This window comes from Mycteria americana, chromosome Z (genome assembly GCF_035582795.1).
Source record: "Mycteria americana isolate JAX WOST 10 ecotype Jacksonville Zoo and Gardens chromosome Z, USCA_MyAme_1.0, whole genome shotgun sequence".
NCBI lineage: Eukaryota > Metazoa > Chordata > Aves > Ciconiiformes > Ciconiidae > Mycteria > Mycteria americana.
Window position 1 is genome coordinate 4,421,788 of NC_134396.1, and position 16,723 is coordinate 4,438,510.

General features: G+C 60.7%; 1 protein-coding gene across 4 annotated transcripts in view; it reads left to right on the forward strand.

The window, feature by feature from the left end:
- Positions 1–16,718, forward strand: part of TLN1 (talin 1) — a 35,791-nt gene extending 19,073 nt beyond the window's left edge. For 3 of the 4 annotated variants that reach the window (XM_075527405.1, XM_075527404.1, XM_075527407.1), the window contains 35 exons: positions 76–189; positions 347–481; positions 623–751; positions 871–973; positions 1,051–1,259; positions 1,353–1,472; positions 1,638–1,835; positions 2,170–2,309; positions 2,410–2,503; positions 2,673–2,762; positions 2,939–3,061; positions 3,250–3,393; positions 3,730–3,891; positions 3,980–4,120; positions 4,373–4,554; positions 4,906–5,038; positions 5,150–5,251; positions 5,375–5,545; positions 5,709–5,858; positions 5,981–6,082; positions 6,199–6,318; positions 6,606–6,752; positions 7,706–7,872; positions 8,115–8,298; positions 8,565–8,690; positions 9,003–9,119; positions 9,199–9,384; positions 9,493–9,600; positions 12,593–12,698; positions 12,840–12,964; positions 13,262–13,387; positions 13,531–13,593; positions 13,851–14,033; positions 14,725–14,850; positions 15,472–16,718. In XM_075527405.1, coding sequence (XP_075383520.1) covers positions 76–189; positions 347–481; positions 623–751; positions 871–973; positions 1,051–1,259; positions 1,353–1,472; positions 1,638–1,835; positions 2,170–2,309; positions 2,410–2,503; positions 2,673–2,762; positions 2,939–3,061; positions 3,250–3,393; positions 3,730–3,891; positions 3,980–4,120; positions 4,373–4,554; positions 4,906–5,038; positions 5,150–5,251; positions 5,375–5,545; positions 5,709–5,858; positions 5,981–6,082; positions 6,199–6,318; positions 6,606–6,752; positions 7,706–7,872; positions 8,115–8,298; positions 8,565–8,690; positions 9,003–9,119; positions 9,199–9,384; positions 9,493–9,600; positions 12,593–12,698; positions 12,840–12,964; positions 13,262–13,387; positions 13,531–13,593; positions 13,851–14,033; positions 14,725–14,850; positions 15,472–15,603 — 4,758 coding nt within the window. In that variant the 3' untranslated portion in view covers positions 15,604–16,718. Of the gene's footprint in view, positions 1–75; positions 190–346; positions 482–622; positions 752–870; positions 974–1,050; positions 1,260–1,352; positions 1,473–1,637; positions 1,836–2,169; positions 2,310–2,409; positions 2,504–2,672; positions 2,763–2,938; positions 3,062–3,249; positions 3,394–3,729; positions 3,892–3,979; positions 4,121–4,372; positions 4,555–4,905; positions 5,039–5,149; positions 5,252–5,374; positions 5,546–5,708; positions 5,859–5,980; positions 6,083–6,198; positions 6,319–6,605; positions 6,753–7,705; positions 7,873–8,114; positions 8,303–8,564; positions 8,691–9,002; positions 9,120–9,198; positions 9,385–9,492; positions 9,601–12,592; positions 12,699–12,839; positions 12,965–13,261; positions 13,388–13,530; positions 13,594–13,850; positions 14,034–14,724; positions 14,851–15,471 lie in introns of all 4 variants that reach the window. The other variant, XM_075527406.1, reaches the window with a different exon arrangement.
- Positions 16,719–16,723: the final 5 nt, after the last annotated feature.

The window sequence follows — 16,723 nt, forward strand, 5'->3', positions numbered from 1 at the left end:
TCTTTTGGTCGCTGGTCCTGGATTAGATCCGTCTCCTCCCGGCCAAGCCTCTCCAGTGACCCTCCTCTCTGGCAGGTGGTGGCAGAGCAGATCCCGATGCTGGTGCAGGGCGTACGAGGAAGCCAGTCCCAGCTGGACAGCCCCAGCGCCCAGCTGGCTCTCATTGCTGCCAGCCAGAACTTCCTTCAGGTACCCATGTTGCCTGGAGCCTCCCGCGCCAGCTCCAGCACAGGCGTTACAGCTTTCATACCCTGCCTGGCCCTCCTAAGAAACCTGCTGCACACGGGCAGCAGAGAGATGCTGCATGTTTGCCCCCTTCTCACTGCTTTTTCTTTTGGCCCGGCAGCCCGGTGGGAAGATGGTAGCTGCAGCCAAGGCCACTGTCCCCACCATCACGGACCAAGCCTCCGCGATGCAACTCAGCCAGTGTGCCAAGAACTTGGCCGCGGCTCTGGCTGAGCTCCGCACGGCTGCCCAGAAGGTGAGAGCCTAGGTTCCATCCCACAGCAGAACCCCAGCGGGGGGGGACAGCGGGGATGGCCCGGTGGCAGGTCATGGTCTCTGCCGCAGGAGGGTGGGCTTAGCAGTTCCCTTGCTCACCTTCCCTTCTCCCCTATCGCAGGCTCAGGAGGCATGCGGACCCCTGGAGATAGACTCCGCACTGGGTCTGGTGCAGAGCCTGGAGAGGGACTTGCAGGAAGCCAAGGCTGCTGCCCGCGATGGCAAGCTCAAGCCTCTGCCGGGAGAGACGGTGAGGGCGTGGGGAAGGGCGGCGTAGGGTGATGTGGGTTGGGCACTGGGGTGGGGGAGCCACGGGGGTGGAGGCTGGAGGTACAGCCCACCAGCATGTCCCCACTTATCCCTGCACAGATGGAGAAGTGTGCCCAGGACCTGGGAAACAGCACGAAAGCCGTCAGCTCTGCCATCGCTCATCTCCTGGGAGAGGTGGCCCAGGGCAACGAGAACTACACAGGTACCGGCCTCCACGCTGGGGCTGGGAGAGGGGAGGGGGCTGTGCCGGCAGCCACTCTGACCTCTCCATCCTCCCAGGGATCGCTGCCCGAGAGGTGGCCCAGGCCCTGCGCTCGCTCAGCCAGGCCGCCCGCGGTGTGGCAGCCAGCACCCCCGACCCGCAGGCACAGAGCGCCATGCTGGAGTGCGCCAGTGACGTCATGGATAAAGCCAACAACCTCATCGAGGAGGCGCGGAAAGCAGTGGCCAAGCCCGGTGACCCGGAGAGCCAGCAGCGCCTGGCCCAGGTAGGGGGAGCAGGGGTCCCAGTGCCCCCTGCCAGCCTGCCGCAAGGGCGTGGGCTGGCCAGGGGACGGTGACCGGTCTTTGCTTCTCCGCAGGTGGCCAAGGCGGTGTCGCAGGCCCTGAGCCGCTGTGTCAACTGCCTGCCGGGGCAGCGGGACGTGGATGCTGCCATCCGCATGGTGGGAGAGGCCAGCAAGAGGCTGCTCACGGATTCGGTGAGCTGAGCAGGGGCTGGAGGGGAAGGGGGAAGCGTTGTAGGAATGTGAGCTGGTCCATCCACACTGGATTCCTCTGTAGCATATCCCCAAGCATGTGCCAGACCTTCATCCTCCATCTCCGTCCTCCTCGTTGCCTCTCCTAACCCCTCTCCCTGCCTCCAGTTCCCTCCCAGCACCAAGAGCTTCCAGGAGGCGCAGAGCCAGCTGAACCGGGCGGCTGCGGGGCTCAACCAGTCTGCCAACGAGCTGGTGCAGGCATCGCGTGGCACCCCTCAAGACCTCGCCAAGTCCTCCGGCAAATTTGGGCAGGACTTCAATGAGTTCCTGCAGGCGGGAGTGGAGATGGCCAGCCAGTCCCCGGTGAGAGCAAACAGCCTTTGGGGGATCTTGGGTACAGTGACAGGTTTGTGGTGCCTGGGGGGGTGGCTGACCACAGGCAGAGTGGCCAGGCAGTGATGGTTAGGGTGGCTGTGGCCAACGTGGCTGGTGAGATGGAGCCTGGGGCTGTGCAAAACTGCAGCAGCAGGGAGAAAGTGGCTTGGGTTTGTTCAGCAAGTGTTGCCGCCGTATCCTTGTTGTGGGCAGACGAGTTAGATGAAGGGAACCGGCTCAGCTTGAAAACCACTGGAGAAGACCCAGGGTGGGTGTGGAGCTTGGAAACCTGCTGCAGGTAACTCTTCTTGGCTCCTTGCAGAATAAGGAAGACCAGGCACAGGTGGTGTCGAACCTGAAGAGCATCTCCATGTCCTCCAGCAAGCTGTTGCTGGCTGCAAAGGCGCTCTCTGCCGACCCCACAGCCCCCAACCTCAAAAATCAGCTGGCAGCAGCGGCACGGTAGGAGGAACTGCTCCCTGTGAGCTGTTTGCTGTAGCAGTGGGTCTGGGTGGCAGAGCTGGCGGTTGATCCGTGGGTCTTTCTCCCCTGTTCCCGGCAGGGCCGTGACCGACAGCATTAACCAGCTGATCACCATGTGCACCCAGCAGGCGCCAGGCCAGAAGGAGTGCGACAACGCCCTGCGGGAGCTGGAGGTGAGAAGCCACATCTTGACAAAGCAGTGGACTGGCTGAGATGGCTGGGTGCTGGGATGGTGGGGAGGGGGGAGCTGCACCCCGCTGCGAGGGGCAGGAGGGAGCAGGGAGGAGATGCGAGCGGAGGACACAGGCTCTTCCCCTGGATGTGACACCTGTGTCCCTGCAGACGGTGAAGGAGCTGTTGGAGAATCCCACCCAGACTGTCAACGACATGTCCTACTTCAACTGCCTCGACAGCGTCATGGAGAATTCCAAGGTGAGCCCTAAGCTGGGGGCAGACATTTTGGGGAAGGATGGGAGGTTTGGGAAGGATGTGGGGGCAAAGGGAAAAGTGCCTCCTCCCCTGTCGAGGAAGCACAGTGAGCTCTGAGCCTGGGAGCACTGCGGGAGCGGGAGGTGGTCTCCATAACTGGTGCATGGTGTGTCCCGCAGGTGCTGGGCGAGTCAATGGCTGGCATCTCCCAGAACGCCAAGAACAGCAAACTGCCCGAGTTTGGCGACTCCATCAGTGCCGCCTCCAAAGCTCTCTGCGGGCTGACGGAGGCAGCTGCCCAGGTGAGACACAGTCGGTCCCAGCCCTGAGCGTTATCCCTGGTGCGTAGCTGCTGTGTGCGCCCCTCCCTGCCCCTCCACGCCTGGCCCCGGGGGGGGATGGTGCTGCCAGCCTCCTCCGCAGCCCATGCCTGCTCTGAGCCTCCCCGCCGTGTGCAAGCTCTCTCTCACCGCCTCTCTCGTGCTCCCAGGCTGCCTACCTCGTGGGGGTCTCGGACCCCAACAGCCAGGCTGGACAGCAGGGCTTGGTAGACCCCACTCAGTTTGCCAGAGCTAACCAAGCCATCCAGATGGCCTGCCAGAACCTGGTGGACCCTGCCTGCACGCAGTCCCAGGTGAGTATGAGGTGGGGCACCGTTACGGGCATTTTTTGTGCATGAAAGAGAGTGTAAGACTAGTTGGAAGAGCTATGTCCCAAGGGTTGGCCAAGATTATGGCTACTGTCTCATCAAGCCCCATCAGCTGTACTGGGAAACAGCTGGCAACTTTGGTGCAATGGTGTCAGTCCAGATGGGGGGCTGTATGGGTGTGCAAGACCTTTGGCGATCCTTCTTGGGTCCCAGGAGGGACCCCTGTGGTCACTGGTGCCCCACATGGGGCTGGTGGGAAGGGAGAGCTGTGGGGATGGGGAGTTGTGGTGGACCCTGCCTTACCCTGCTCTTCCCCGGCAGGTGCTGTCAGCAGCCACCATCGTAGCAAAGCACACCTCGGCCCTGTGCAACACCTGCCGCCTGGCCTCCTCCCGCACCGCCAACCCTGTGGCCAAGCGCCAGTTCGTCCAGTCAGCCAAGGAGGTGGCCAACAGCACGGCCAACCTTGTGAAGACCATCAAGGTGCGGTCTCCCTGCCGGGGCACCATGGTGGGGATGGGATTTGGGGCATGGTGAGGGCTGGATAACTGCTCTGGTCTCTCCACACCAGGCTCTGGATGGCGAGTTCAACGAGGAGAACAGGGAGCGGTGCCGTGCCGCCACCGCCCCTCTCATAGAGGCCGTGGATAACCTGACAGCCTTCGCCTCCAACCCAGAGTTTGCCACCGTTCCTGCCCAGATCAGCCCGGAGGTGGGATGCCACAGGGGCAGGGAGCATGTGGCCTGGCTGTGGCAGGGGCTCCTGGAGGGTGGGGAGGAGCTGTGCCTGCCCCTGAGCTTGGGATGGAGTCCCAGTGCGGGGCTGGTCCCTTGGGGGGTGTGATGGGGACGTGGCAGCAGGCCTTGGGCTTCGAGGGGCTGCGCCGGGGCGAGGGTCGTGGGAGAGGGAGTAATTTCCCATGCACAGTCCCTTGCCTCACCAGCCCATCATTTCCCCGTGCAGGGGCGCAGAGCCATGGAGCCCATTGTCTCTTCGGCCAAGACCATGCTGGAGAGCTCTGCTGGCCTCATCCAGACTGCCCGCTCTCTGGCTGTCAACCCCAAGGACCCGCCGCAGTGGTCAGTGCTGGCTGGCCACTCTCGCACCGTCTCAGACTCCATCAAGAAGCTGATCACGAACATGAGGTGAGGAGAGTCCTGCCCACTTGGCTGTAGCCCTGTCCCTGCTGGCAGGTACCCCTTCTTTGAGCAAGCATCCCTGGGGATGTTTTGGCTCATCATCTCCTTGGCCGCTGCTGGCAGAGGGAGACAAGGGATGGGACAGAAGATGCCGTCCCTCTTGTCCTGCACGGGAGCTGCTCCTCCAGCCCTGGTATGGGTTGATGGGAATGCATGCTGGCGTGCCCGAGCTCTATGATACTGGGTTGCCCCAAAGCCCGGGAGAGTGGTCCTGCCCCTCACCAGCACCAGCCGAGGTTGGGGGCGAAGGGGTGGCGTAGCACCTGCCAGCACTGGGCTGATCCATATGTCATGCAGGGACAAAGCTCCAGGACAGCGGGAGTGTGACGAGGCCATCGAGGTCCTGAACAGATGCATGCGGGAGGTGGACCAGGCCTCCCTCGCTGCCATCAGCCAGCAGCTGGCTCCCCGAGAAGATATCTCCCAGGAGGTGGGTTGGGGATGTGCTGCTGCAAGCTTAATGGGTGCGGGCGTTGGGCGGGTGGGCAGCAGTGACCCCAGCCCTACTGCAGCCTCATGCAACGCCCTCTCTTTGCCACAGGCTTTGCACAACCAGATGATCACAGCTGTCCAGGAGATCAGCAACCTGATTGAGCCTGTGGCCAGTGCGGCGCGGGCTGAGGCCTCGCAGCTGGGGCACAAGGTAACACGGGGTTGGGGAGCTGCTGACAAGGCACTCAATGCTTGTGGAGGAGCTCGTGGTGGGAGGAGAGGCACAAGGCAGCCAGGGCTGGAAGCTGCTGGTGCTGACGCTGCTCTTCCCTAGGTATCCCAGATGGCTCAGTACTTTGAGCCGCTCATTATGGCAGCTATTGGCGCTGCCTCCAAAACGCCCAACCACCAGCAGCAGATGAACCTCCTGGACCAGACCAAAACGCTGGCCGAGTCCGCCTTGCAGATGCTGTACACAGCCAAGGAGGCTGGTGGGAACCCCAAGGTGAGCAGGAGGGGCACATGTCGGTGGCGTGCTCCCCTTCACGTGTGGGTGCTGCATGGTGCCCGTGTGTGTGCCAGACACGGAAACCCGGGGTAAGTGAGCAGCATCCCTGTTGGGAGCGGAGCCGCTGCCCGCCTTCCCTCACTCTGGCTCATCCTTGCAGCAAGCTGCCCACACCCAGGAGGCTCTGGAGGAGGCCGTGCAGATGATGAAGGAAGCGGTGGAGGACCTGACCACCACCCTGAATGAGGCAGCCAGTGCTGCAGGTGTTGTAGGGGGCATGGTGGATTCCATCACCCAGGCCATCAACCAGGTGAGGGGAGTGTGGAGAGGACCTGGCCAGGGCTGGGGTGGGAGAGGGGAAGAGTCAGGGTCAGACCCCACAAGGTCTTTGGACTGGAGCTGGAGCTAGAGTCTCCTGATGGTCTCTTGCAGCTGGACGAGGGGCCGATGGGTGAGCCAGAGGGCACCTTTGTGGACTACCAGACCACGATGGTGAAGACAGCCAAGGCCATCGCAGTCACTGTGCAGGAGATGGTGGGTGCGAGCAAGCCCCTGTCACTGCAGAAAGCGCTGCCTGCCACCCAGGCAGGGATGTGCTTGCCTGTCCCAGCATAGGGCCCCTCCAACTCCTGCGCTTCTTCCGTCGGCAGGTCACCAAATCCACCACCAACCCGGACGAGCTGGGTATACTGGCCAACCAACTCACCAACGACTACGGGCAGCTGGCGCAAGAGGCCAAGCCGGCTGCGCTCACCGCCGAGAACGAGGAGGTGCGAGCATGGCGGGGAGTGCTGGAGCGTGCTGTGGGGCAGAGCAGCGTCTGCTGGGGCGTGAGAGCAGACAGGGACACTCCAGCCTCCCATTGGAGCTGGGGACAGGCAGCATTCACACCTCCCCTGCAACATGGTGTGGAAAAGTGGAGCAAAGCTGTGTTTCCTTTTTCCCCCTCCTGAGTGGGAGAGAGGATCTGGTGGGAGTGGCTGGCGTTTCCCAGCAGGTGTCATGGATGCAGGGCTTAGTTCCCTGCTGGCTCTCTCACGCACACGTTCCTCTCCAGATCGGCTCCCACATCAAGCGCCGGGTGCAGGAGCTGGGTCACGGTTGTGCCGCCCTGGTCACCAAGGCTGGAGCCCTGCAGTGCAGCCCCAGCGACGCCTACACCAAGAAGGAGCTGATAGAGAGTGCACGCAAGGTTTCTGAGAAGGTGAGCGGCCTGGAGAGAGGGGCGGTGGCGTGGTGAGGTGGGATGGATGCTGGATTGAGCCATGTGCCCTTGGAGCCACCATGCTGCGTTCTCCCCTGGTCCTGTTGGGCTCTGCTGGCTCTCAGCCACACTCGCCCTGCCCAGCTGGTGGGGTGGAGGATGGATCCCCCTCTCCAGGCACCATAACAGCAGCTGGTGCTGTGATGGGTGAGTGTGATGTCCAGGTGCTGCCTGCCGACGTGCCAATGATGGCCTGCCAGGGGAGACTACACACTGGTGGCAGCCCAGAGCTCTCCAAATCAGCTCTTGCAGTGGCGGGCATAGCGTTTGCTGTGTCTCCAGCCAAGCCTGCAGCTCATGCTGGGTGATCGATCTCCCCTTCATCTTTTGCTACTGTGGTGGAAAGTGTCCCATCCATCAGTCAATCCAAAGAACATACTTCTGAATAACATACGAAAACATGGCTAAAAGACTCTAGTCGATAAGGCAGTGACAGAGCAGCAAGGCTTGTAAGCAGGAGTACAAAAGCAAAACACTTGTTCATAGTGCCTGGCACGTGCCTGCATGCTCAGGACCTCCTGCAGGTCCTTCCTTTCCAGGATTGCTTTCCATCAGAAAACTTGTTCTCCAGGTACAAGTATGAGTGCTTGCCCAAGTACAGAAATTGAGTTTAGCAGCTAAAGAAGAAATGAGCTGCAATGTTCTGATGTCCATCATGCAAACCTTATTCATTTGGAAACTAGCAGAGTCCAATATCTCCTGGACCCCCAAACGCAATAGGAACAGAGTAAAAATAAATAAATAGAAGCTAAGAAAGGGTGTCCAGACCTCACGATTCCCAATTCCCCTCCTTGGTGTGAAGCGGCTCCATCCTGGGAAGTGTCAGAGGATGTGTGCGGTGCGGGTTGCCTGAACCTGCTGTGCTCCCCAGTCACCCTGCTCGTACCCTGCAGGTGTCTCACGTGCTGGCAGCCCTGCAGGCTGGGAACCGTGGGACGCAAGCCTGCATCACAGCAGCCAGTGCTGTCTCTGGCATCATTGCTGACCTCGACACCACCATCATGTTTGCCACGGCAGGAACCCTCAACCGGGAGAACTCGGAGACCTTCGCTGACCACAGGTACCTGGGCACCTCGTCCGGCCTCTGCTCAGCCAGAGATGGGGGGTCAGGCTGTGTCCCGTGGTCTCCCGTCGTTCTGAGCTGTGGACCAGCTCCAAGGAGAGCTGCAAGTTCAGGTCACGCTGACTGTTTCCCCTCCAGCTTGTACATACAGAAGGCAGGGTCCACAGTCTCTCTACACCCCAAGGAGTATGTGTGCGTGTGGAGGGCTGTGTCCTCTCTGACTCCCTTCTTCTCCCCAGGGAGGGCATCTTGAAGACAGCCAAGGCACTGGTGGAGGACACCAAGGTGCTGGTGCAGAACGCCACGGCCAGCCAGGAGAAGCTAGCCCAGGCTGCCCAGTCCTCAGTGTCCACCATCACCCGCCTTGCAGAGGTGGTGAAACTGGGTGCCGCCAGCCTGGGATCTGAAGACCCAGAGACTCAGGTGGGTTGGGAGGTGTGGGGTGAATGGAGGCTGCTTGTAGCTTGCTTAAGGGGCTGATGGTTGAAGGTGTTGTGTGGTGCTCTGGGCTGGACTCTGCGTGTCATGGGGAGGGCTGGCTGGGCTTTGGTTTGTGCTGGCTGCGCTGTATACTGTATACATGTATACTGTGTGTCCTGGGGTGCCTGAATTTCCTATTGCTGGACCACACCAGCCCCAGCCTGAGTGTGACTGTAGCCAAGCCATTGTCCTGGTCTTGCTCTCCCCAGGTAGTCCTGATCAATGCTGTGAAGGATGTGGCCAAGGCCCTTGGGGACCTCATCGGTGCCACCAAGGCAGCTGCCGGCAAAGCTGGGGATGACCCTGCTGTCTACCAGCTGAAGAACTCTGCCAAGGTCTGAGCTGGGCGTGATGGGAAGGAGGGGATGGGGCAGACAGGGCTGGAGAAAGAGCAGGGGTGCTTCTCTGCCTGTCTGGGGGCAGGGGGACAACTGGGGGGCAGTCAGGGCAAGGTCAGGGCAGAAGGGGCACGTAAAAGATGGGGCACAAGACGCAGAGGAGGTATGGGTGGGAGAACAAGATGAGGTGGTGTGAGTGGAGTATGGGGACAGCTCCATTTTGGACTAAACCACGAGGGAGGGACAGGTGCCAGCAGCAGCCCAGAGCTTGTGTGGGGTTTCACCTGGCTCTCTTCTCCCTTCCAACAGGTGATGGTGACAAACGTCACTTCCTTGCTGAAGACAGTGAAGGCCGTTGAGGATGAGGCCACGAAGGGGACACGGGCGCTGGAGGCCACGATAGAGCACATACGTCAAGAGCTGGCAGTGAGTACAGCTGCGACGCTGCGGCTGCCATCCCACCCGCCGTCTGCCCTGTGCCTCACCGATGCCTCTCGTCTCGCAGGTCTTCTCCTCCCCTGTGCCTCCTGCCAAGGTCTCCACCCCGGAAGACTTCATCCGTATGACAAAAGGCATCACGATGGCCACAGCGAAAGCGGTGGCTGCTGGCAACTCGTGTCGGCAGGAGGATGTCATCGCCACGGCCAACCTGAGCCGCCGTGCCATCGCGGATATGCTGCGTGCCTGCAAGGTGGGGCGGGCAGGGGACGTGGGTCTAGCACGGGTTTGTGGGTGGCTGTGGGTGCCAGCTGGGGTGGTGCTGGATGTGAATCGGGGCTTCCCTGTCTCTGGGTTTCAGGAAGCTGCCTACCACCCGGAGGTGAGCGGGGATGTGCGGCAGCGGGCGCTGCGCTTTGGCAAGGAGTGTGCTGATGGCTACCTGGAACTGCTGGAGCATGTGCTGGTGGTGAGTGTCCCTGCCCCTTTTCCCAGGGTGGGCAGAGGCTGCCCGTGGATGCCAGGGTGCTCCCCAAATCCCCAAGGTCCTCTGGGCTCTGCACCTCCTCCCACTGAGGTCTTTGCACGGCCCCCATCACTGCCTGTGCTGGCACAGCACATGGCTGAACCCCTGCTGCGGAAGCAGATGTCAGAGAGATGAACAGGCTCTGAAGAAAGGTATTTGGCAAACAACAGACAGAGATTAGCTGGCCATAAACAGATGGAGGCTGGAAATTCAACAACACAGAAGCAAAATCCTGAAGCAGCTTCCAGTAAAAGTGGTGGGAGTAAGAGACTTCAGGCAGTGTGAGAACAGAGCTTGTTAAGCTCACAGCAGAGTGGAAGATGGGCAGTGCCCGCAATAGCAGAGGTGATGACTGCAAGCGCCAGCTGCACCCTTTTGATCTGGTCTTCCTCTGAGTCCTCCTGAGGATTTCAGCTGGCTGCTTTAATTAGCTGTCCTACAAGATGAGTGTAGTTTACAAGAAGCAAATTAAGGCCATAGAGCAGTAGAAAGGATCCAGTGAGGTCCTTCCAGCGGTTTGCATTCTTGGCAAGATCACAGAGGTAGAGTCAAGGGTGCTGGAGGGATGCTCAGACCCAGCCCACGGAGCTGCAAGAGCCCTTGAACCGGGGTCAGGACAAAGACTGAGGGTGAGTCAGCTCTGTGGCAAGGTTTCAGTAAGCTAGTTAGAAGGGCTTGGTGAGAGTCTGCCTTTCAGGTTCACCAGATACAAGGTGGTGGAGCCCAGACTCTGGTTTCCTGCAGGGAAAGCCCCTTTAGGCAGAGGGTAACCAGCACTGGCAGCACAAAGAGGTCAGCAGGAATCGATGGCTAGAAAATGAAGCTGGCTGGCGGGGAAGTCAAAGGGTGGTTTTATCCGTAGGAGGTAACCACTGGGGTACAGTTCCAAGGCGAGCAGTGAGTTTTCCATCCTCTGCATCTAGATCAAATGTCTGTCTGGAAGATGCTTTAGCTACACGTAAGTCATGGCAGCCAAGGCTGGAGTGCTGAGGAGAAATTCTCTGGCTGACCTGTTGTTAACAGGTGATTGGGCTGATGACTTAGTGTGGCAGTGCTCGAGGTCAGCCTACTTGCAGGAACATGCTATTCCGCTGTATTTTGGGTGTAACCGACCAGCTGCTGTGCAACATCTCTTGAATATCATACATTGGTACATCCCATGAAATGTTCACTGGAGGTGCGTCTTAGTAAGCTCATAGCCTCCAGGGTGCCTTCAGCTCCAGACAGAGACCATTTAGCAGCTTTGAACATGTTGTCAGAGCAGATAGGAGACTTAATAATGTGACATTTAGTCTGGATGCACTTAGGAGGGCAAACCAGCCATTGCTGTGTGCCATCAGCTGAGGGACTCTAAGCCACGTGCAGCTCCGGTGACTTTACTGGGATGGCCCCACACGAGTCCAGGATAAAGCCATGTCATCCCCCCCCAGCGTCCGCAGCACTCTGGTCTGGGAAGGCAGGAATGAAGCACATGTGTCGCATTTATCAGAGGGCAGCAGGTTCCTGGAAAGCTGCGAGCAGGAAGGATGTAGGGGAATGGAAGGGGAGATGGCAGATGTGATGCTGCCTCACTCCCCGGCAGCAGCAAGTCCATTGCTGTGTGCTGGGTCCCCATGGGAACCAGTGCCTTGCACTGAGCGTGAACAAGCGTGGTTAGGGTTCAAGAAAGAGGGTTATTTGACTTGGGATGGAAAACATGGCTCCCGGCAGAGGAGTGGGTAAGCCTGTGTGTTTCACTGGGGAGGGGAAGGAATTTAAACCTCCACGAGGACCTGGTATTTGGTAATGATAGGTCTCTCCCTCCAACAGCAGAGAGATCTGGTGGCTGAAAACTGCATTGAAGCATTTCAGGGTTGGGAGAAATAAGGTGTAAAGGGGGGCGAGGAGGGGAGTGGCTCCGTGGCTGCTCTGGGTGTAGGTGGCTCCTCCGGCCATGGGACCTTCATCCAGGTGCCTGAGCTCCCCTGGCCCTGCGAGGCTGAAGTATGAGCTAATGATGGCAGCACGGCTCCCCACCCGGGACCTCTGATCCTTCATTCCCACCTCTTCTTTTGGCTGCCCTTCACCCCCCACCGGAGAGCACCCACCTTCCCCTGCCCTCCCCATGCCCCCCGCCCCCAGTGTCCCGGCCGGGACGTTCACTGCTTTCTTCTCTCTCTTCTCCCTCCCTCCCTGTCAGCCGGTGAGTAAGGCGACATTGGGGTGCCTGCTGGTGTCTAACCTCAGCATGGGCCTTGCTCACGGTGTGTCTGCGTGCCCAGCCCAGTGCTGGGGTGGCACTTGCATGTGTCCACAGGGACCCTGGGGTCCGTGCCTATGTACTCACAGCCGATCTAGCTGATGGGCAGCTGCCGCCTGTGTGGTGCGAGTCGGGCCAGCGGTGAGCTCTGCTTGTGTGTGCAGACCCTCTGTGTGTGCACACGTGTGCTGTGGTGTCTGCATGTGTTCCCCCCCCCACCCCAGTGAAGGACCCTCGTGGCTCTGCCTGACACCTTGTCCTGGCGGGGCCAGCCCTCCTGGGCTGGGACGAGGCTCCAGGGTCCCCACCTTTGCCCAGCTTGTGTTTGCAGACAAATCTCCAAAATGGGGACGGCGAGAGGGAAATGCTTCTGGAGTTTGAAATGGTTTGGTGGGGGGAAGAAATCCTGGAGGGCGTAGCTGCTGAGTGCAGGAAGGCTTGCGCTGAGGGTCTTGTGTCTGCGGGGTGTCACAGCAGCTGTGGGTGCGGAAGGGCTAAGGGGAAGCTCATCCCATCCTCGGGCAGGAGGAGACCAGCCAGAGTCACTCGAGAAAGCATCACAGACAACACTTAACGTGTTACATGTGTGGGGGAGCTGGGGGATCCCACCCTCCTTCCCTGGCGAGCGCACCCCAAACAGATCTATGAGCAGTTGAGCACCTTTTCCAGGTGCTTACATCTGCTCCTTCCCTGCAGATCCTGCAGAAGCCGACTCACGAGCTGAAGCAGCAGCTGGCAGGCTACTCCAAGCGCGTGGCCAGCTCCGTCACCGAGCTCATCCAGGCAGCCGAGGCCATGAAAGGTAAGGAAAGGTCCTGCTCAAAGGGGAAGGACCGAGGGCTGGGATTAGGGCGGAGGGCTCAGCAGCTGCTGGAGGAGGTAGGGCGAGTCAGAAATGAGGCTGCACGCAGGTTTAACCTGCCTCGCTTCCCCTTTTTTCTAGGGACGGAGTGGGTTGACCCAGAAGACCCCACCGTCATTGCTGAGAACGAGCTGCTGGGGGCAGCGGCTGCCATTGAGGCTGCAGCCAAGAAGCTGGAGCAGCTGAAACCAAGAGCCAAGCCCAAGGTAGTGGTGCTGAGCCTTGGCTGACCCCCGTGCTCAGTGTGGGGTGGGCTGGCGCTCTCCTGCCTGCGCTTCTGCCAGGTGTGAAGCTCCATCCGACAGCTGGTCCCTCTTCCTGCACTCCTGCTGCCCCCCACATCCCCAGCTGGACCTTCCTTGGGCAGCCCACACCCTCCTGCACCCCACAGCCCTTAATCTGGCTTTATATGTGCCCCCTCAGCCCCCTGCAGCCATCATCCTGCTCTGCTCCGTCTGCCCCAGCACTCCTGCCTGGGACTCACACCCTGCTTTTGCCCACAGCAAGCAGACGAGAGCCTGAACTTCGAGGAGCAGATCCTGGAAGCTGCCAAATCCATTGCTGCAGCCACAAGTGCCCTGGTGAAGGCAGCCTCAGCAGCCCAGCGAGAATTAGTGGCCCAAGGAAAGGTAAGGCTGGGAGAGGGAAAGAAATAGGAACACGTAGGGCTATGGTGGGTTCTCCTTTCTTCCGGGGCTGCTTGTAGCCCTTGTGCCACATGGCAAGGAGTGCGTGGTGCGGTGAGCCTCACTCCTCCTCTCCTTCCTTGCAGGTGGGCGCCATCCCCGCCAACGCAGTGGATGATGGGCAGTGGTCCCAGGGACTCATTTCAGCCGTGAGTATCAAGGTCATGCTCAGGGTATGGGGGGGACCCTCCTCTTGGTTCCTGCTGCAAAGATGAGGATGCTCTACCCTTGTGCTTTCTCCTCGGTGGAAGAAGCAGCCATGCTTCTTGCTCCCTCTCCCACCAGCTGAGACATGGCGTGGAAGCTGGTTGTCGCCATCCCATGCCCCACAACCTCCTTGGGGCTGGTCAGGGCACACTCCCCCGGGCAGGCTCCCGTACCCCCCTGACAGCCTCTCTCGCCGCAGGCACGCATGGTGGCTGCTGCCACCAACAACCTGTGTGAAGCTGCCAATGCAGCGGTGCAGGGCCATGCCAGCGAAGAGAAGCTCATCTCGTCCGCCAAGCAGGTGGCTGCCTCCACAGCGCAGCTCCTGGTAGCCTGCAAGGTGAAGGCTGACCACGACTCGGAGGCCATGAAGCGGCTCCAGGTGAGTCCCAGGCTGCCCCTCCAGCTCCAGCTGCCTCCTCCCAGCTGCTCGAGGGGTGGGTGGAAGTGGGGTGAGGGCACATGGGTGCTCCCCAGGGCTCACGCTCCCCTCCTGCATGTCATCAGTGGGGAGCTCATTGGAGCACAGGCTCCAGGTCGTTGGGACTTCACTGCTAGCTGCGTGCCAGGCGTGTGAGCGATGCAGAGCTGCTGAGCCCGGCGGCATTCAGGGATGATGAACTGGCACAGGAATGCCTGAAATGCATGCACTGCATCACTCGCATTCGAGAGGTTAATGTTTGGGGCATGTTTTGTAGCACCCTTAATCCTCAGAGGCCATGGCACACAAGAGGTTAATGCCCCTGCGTTGGGGGGTTAACATGGGGTCCCAGCGCTGGTCCCTCGGGGCCAAGATCTGGGGAGGGTCAGCAGGGCTGCCCCGCAGTCCCTGCCCCATGGCTCAGACAGGAGCCGGAGCCCGGCTGGGAGCAGCAGCGCCTGAAATGGTCATGAGCGGCTAGCAAGGCAGCGAGCCATGTAAAGGAATCCCTGCCTGCAGCTCCCAGCACGCCTGGCTGCCTCTCCTGCCTGCCAGCCTGGCCTGGGGCAGGGGTTCCTTCACTCCCCCCAGGCACCAGTCGTGCCCTGGGGCTGGGACATAACGCTGCTGCTCCCCTTCTTCCCCGCTGCAGGCCGCCGGCAATGCGGTAAAGAGAGCGTCAGACAATCTGGTGAAGGCAGCGCAGAAGGCAGCTGCCTTCCAGGACCACGATGAGACGGTGGTGGTGAAGGAGAAGATGGTTGGGGGAATTGCACAGGTGAGGAGAGGGGCTGCTCTGATGGGGCAGGGGCGGCTCTGGCTGCCACCACAACCTGTGTGCGCCTGTCTCAGGAGCATGTCCTACTACCCACCGGCATGGGGCATGTCTCCAGAGAGCCTCAGAAAAATGCTGCGGGTGCACCCATCCCACCCAGTGACAGTTAAACATTGCGGCTTCACCCTCGTCCTGCCACGTGTAGCAGCGGGCGCAGCCGGTGACGGTGCACGCTCCCAGGAGTGTAACGCCCTGGCTTCTCCGTGGTGCAGTGCCCGCACCATCCCAGCATCCGTGACGCACACATGCGAAGGGCAGAGCATCGCGTAAGGGGCGAGAGCTGCCTGGTATGGGGTGCCACAGGTCCCAGTGCTGCCTCTTGGCCGCAGGCTCGCAGCTGAGAACAGGGCACGTGGGGCTAGCCTCGGGAGCTGTGCTGCTCCCCGTTATCTCCGGAGGACCGTGGTCCCACCGCAGGGACAACAGCCCTCGTGCCCAGGGCCACACCAGCTGTGGCTGTGATGGGAGGGAAGCAGCGGCCGGAGAGCCTTTCTCTGGGCTCAGCATTACCACGGCAGAGGCTCCGGCAGAGGCAGCCGTGACCCCAGGGCTCTCTCCCCACAGATCATCGCCGCCCAGGAGGAGATGCTGCGCAAGGAGCGGGAGCTGGAGGAGGCGCGGAAGAAGCTGGCCATGATCCGGCAGCAGCAGTACAAGTTCCTGCCCTCGGAGCTGCGGGACGAGGAGCAGAACTGAGCCCCGCGCCCTCCCACCACCCACTGCACAGACTGCTGCCTGCCCGCCCGCCCGCTCCTATTTAAGATGACCCACCTCGAGCAAAGGGCTGCCTGGGCTAGACCAGAGCTCTGCCCGCACCCAGAGCGCCGGGACTAACCCAGCCGCCGCTCCAAGCTGGCGCCGCACCAGCAACTCCGCTTCGCTGCCCAGCCCACCTTCCCACACGCACCCGGGGCATGGCCAGAGTGCCCGGAGGGACCCGGCTGGGGTGGGAGCTGGGGCTGCACCAGCTCAGGGCTCACCCGCCAGCCTCAGGGCGCGGGGCCAGAGAGCTCTCCGCTGTAGGGGATTTTTCCGTGTGCCTTCATCATTCCCACTCGTACTCCTTTCTTCTCTCTCCTCCAGGCAGGACGGGGAGAGGCGGGTGGCTTGCCCTCTCCCGTGCGATGGCATGCAGGGAGCAGCGTGGTCCTTCGCTGGGCTCTCGCACGGAGCCGCCTTTCACCTCCAATGCCTTATTGCTGGCTGAATCTTCCTCTTCCTCCTCTTCGTCTTCCTCCGCAGCTTGCCTGGGAGACTCTGAGCCCCCCCCCCATGAGTATCTTTTTCAGCCTGGGCCCCTCTGGGGACCAGCAGGGCTGGAAGCCACCGTGCCTCCGCTCAGGATGGGGGGGGTGCCATGGGTTCACCCCCGGAGCTGCTCTTTGCCTTCCCGCGGGGCTTCCCCCCGCCCGTGGCCCCAGCCAGCTCTGCCCTCCTCCTCCTTCCCAAGTGCCTGCGTTGTTTTCCAAGATCTGCAGTATTTTTGTAACTTTCCCATTTCTCTAGTATTGAGCCTGCAGCTTTCAAAGTTCATTTATTGTGCCCCCCCCCCCCCAGCTCGTGCCCTGCCCACTAACACCCAGCGCTCACCGGGGTCCCGCAGCCCAGCATCCCACCCCTCCTTGGCTCTGGGACCCCCATCACTCCCCCTTTGCACTCGCTGAGGCTTCTCTCACTATTTTGATACTTTAAGCATCCCATATTAAACATTGAAGGAAACCAGCTTCCCCCGAGGCTCTGGGTGGGGTGGGGGATGCTGATGTCTCCTTGAAAAGACGTGTTCATCAATAAAACCTGGTTTTTGTGCTTTCTCGCT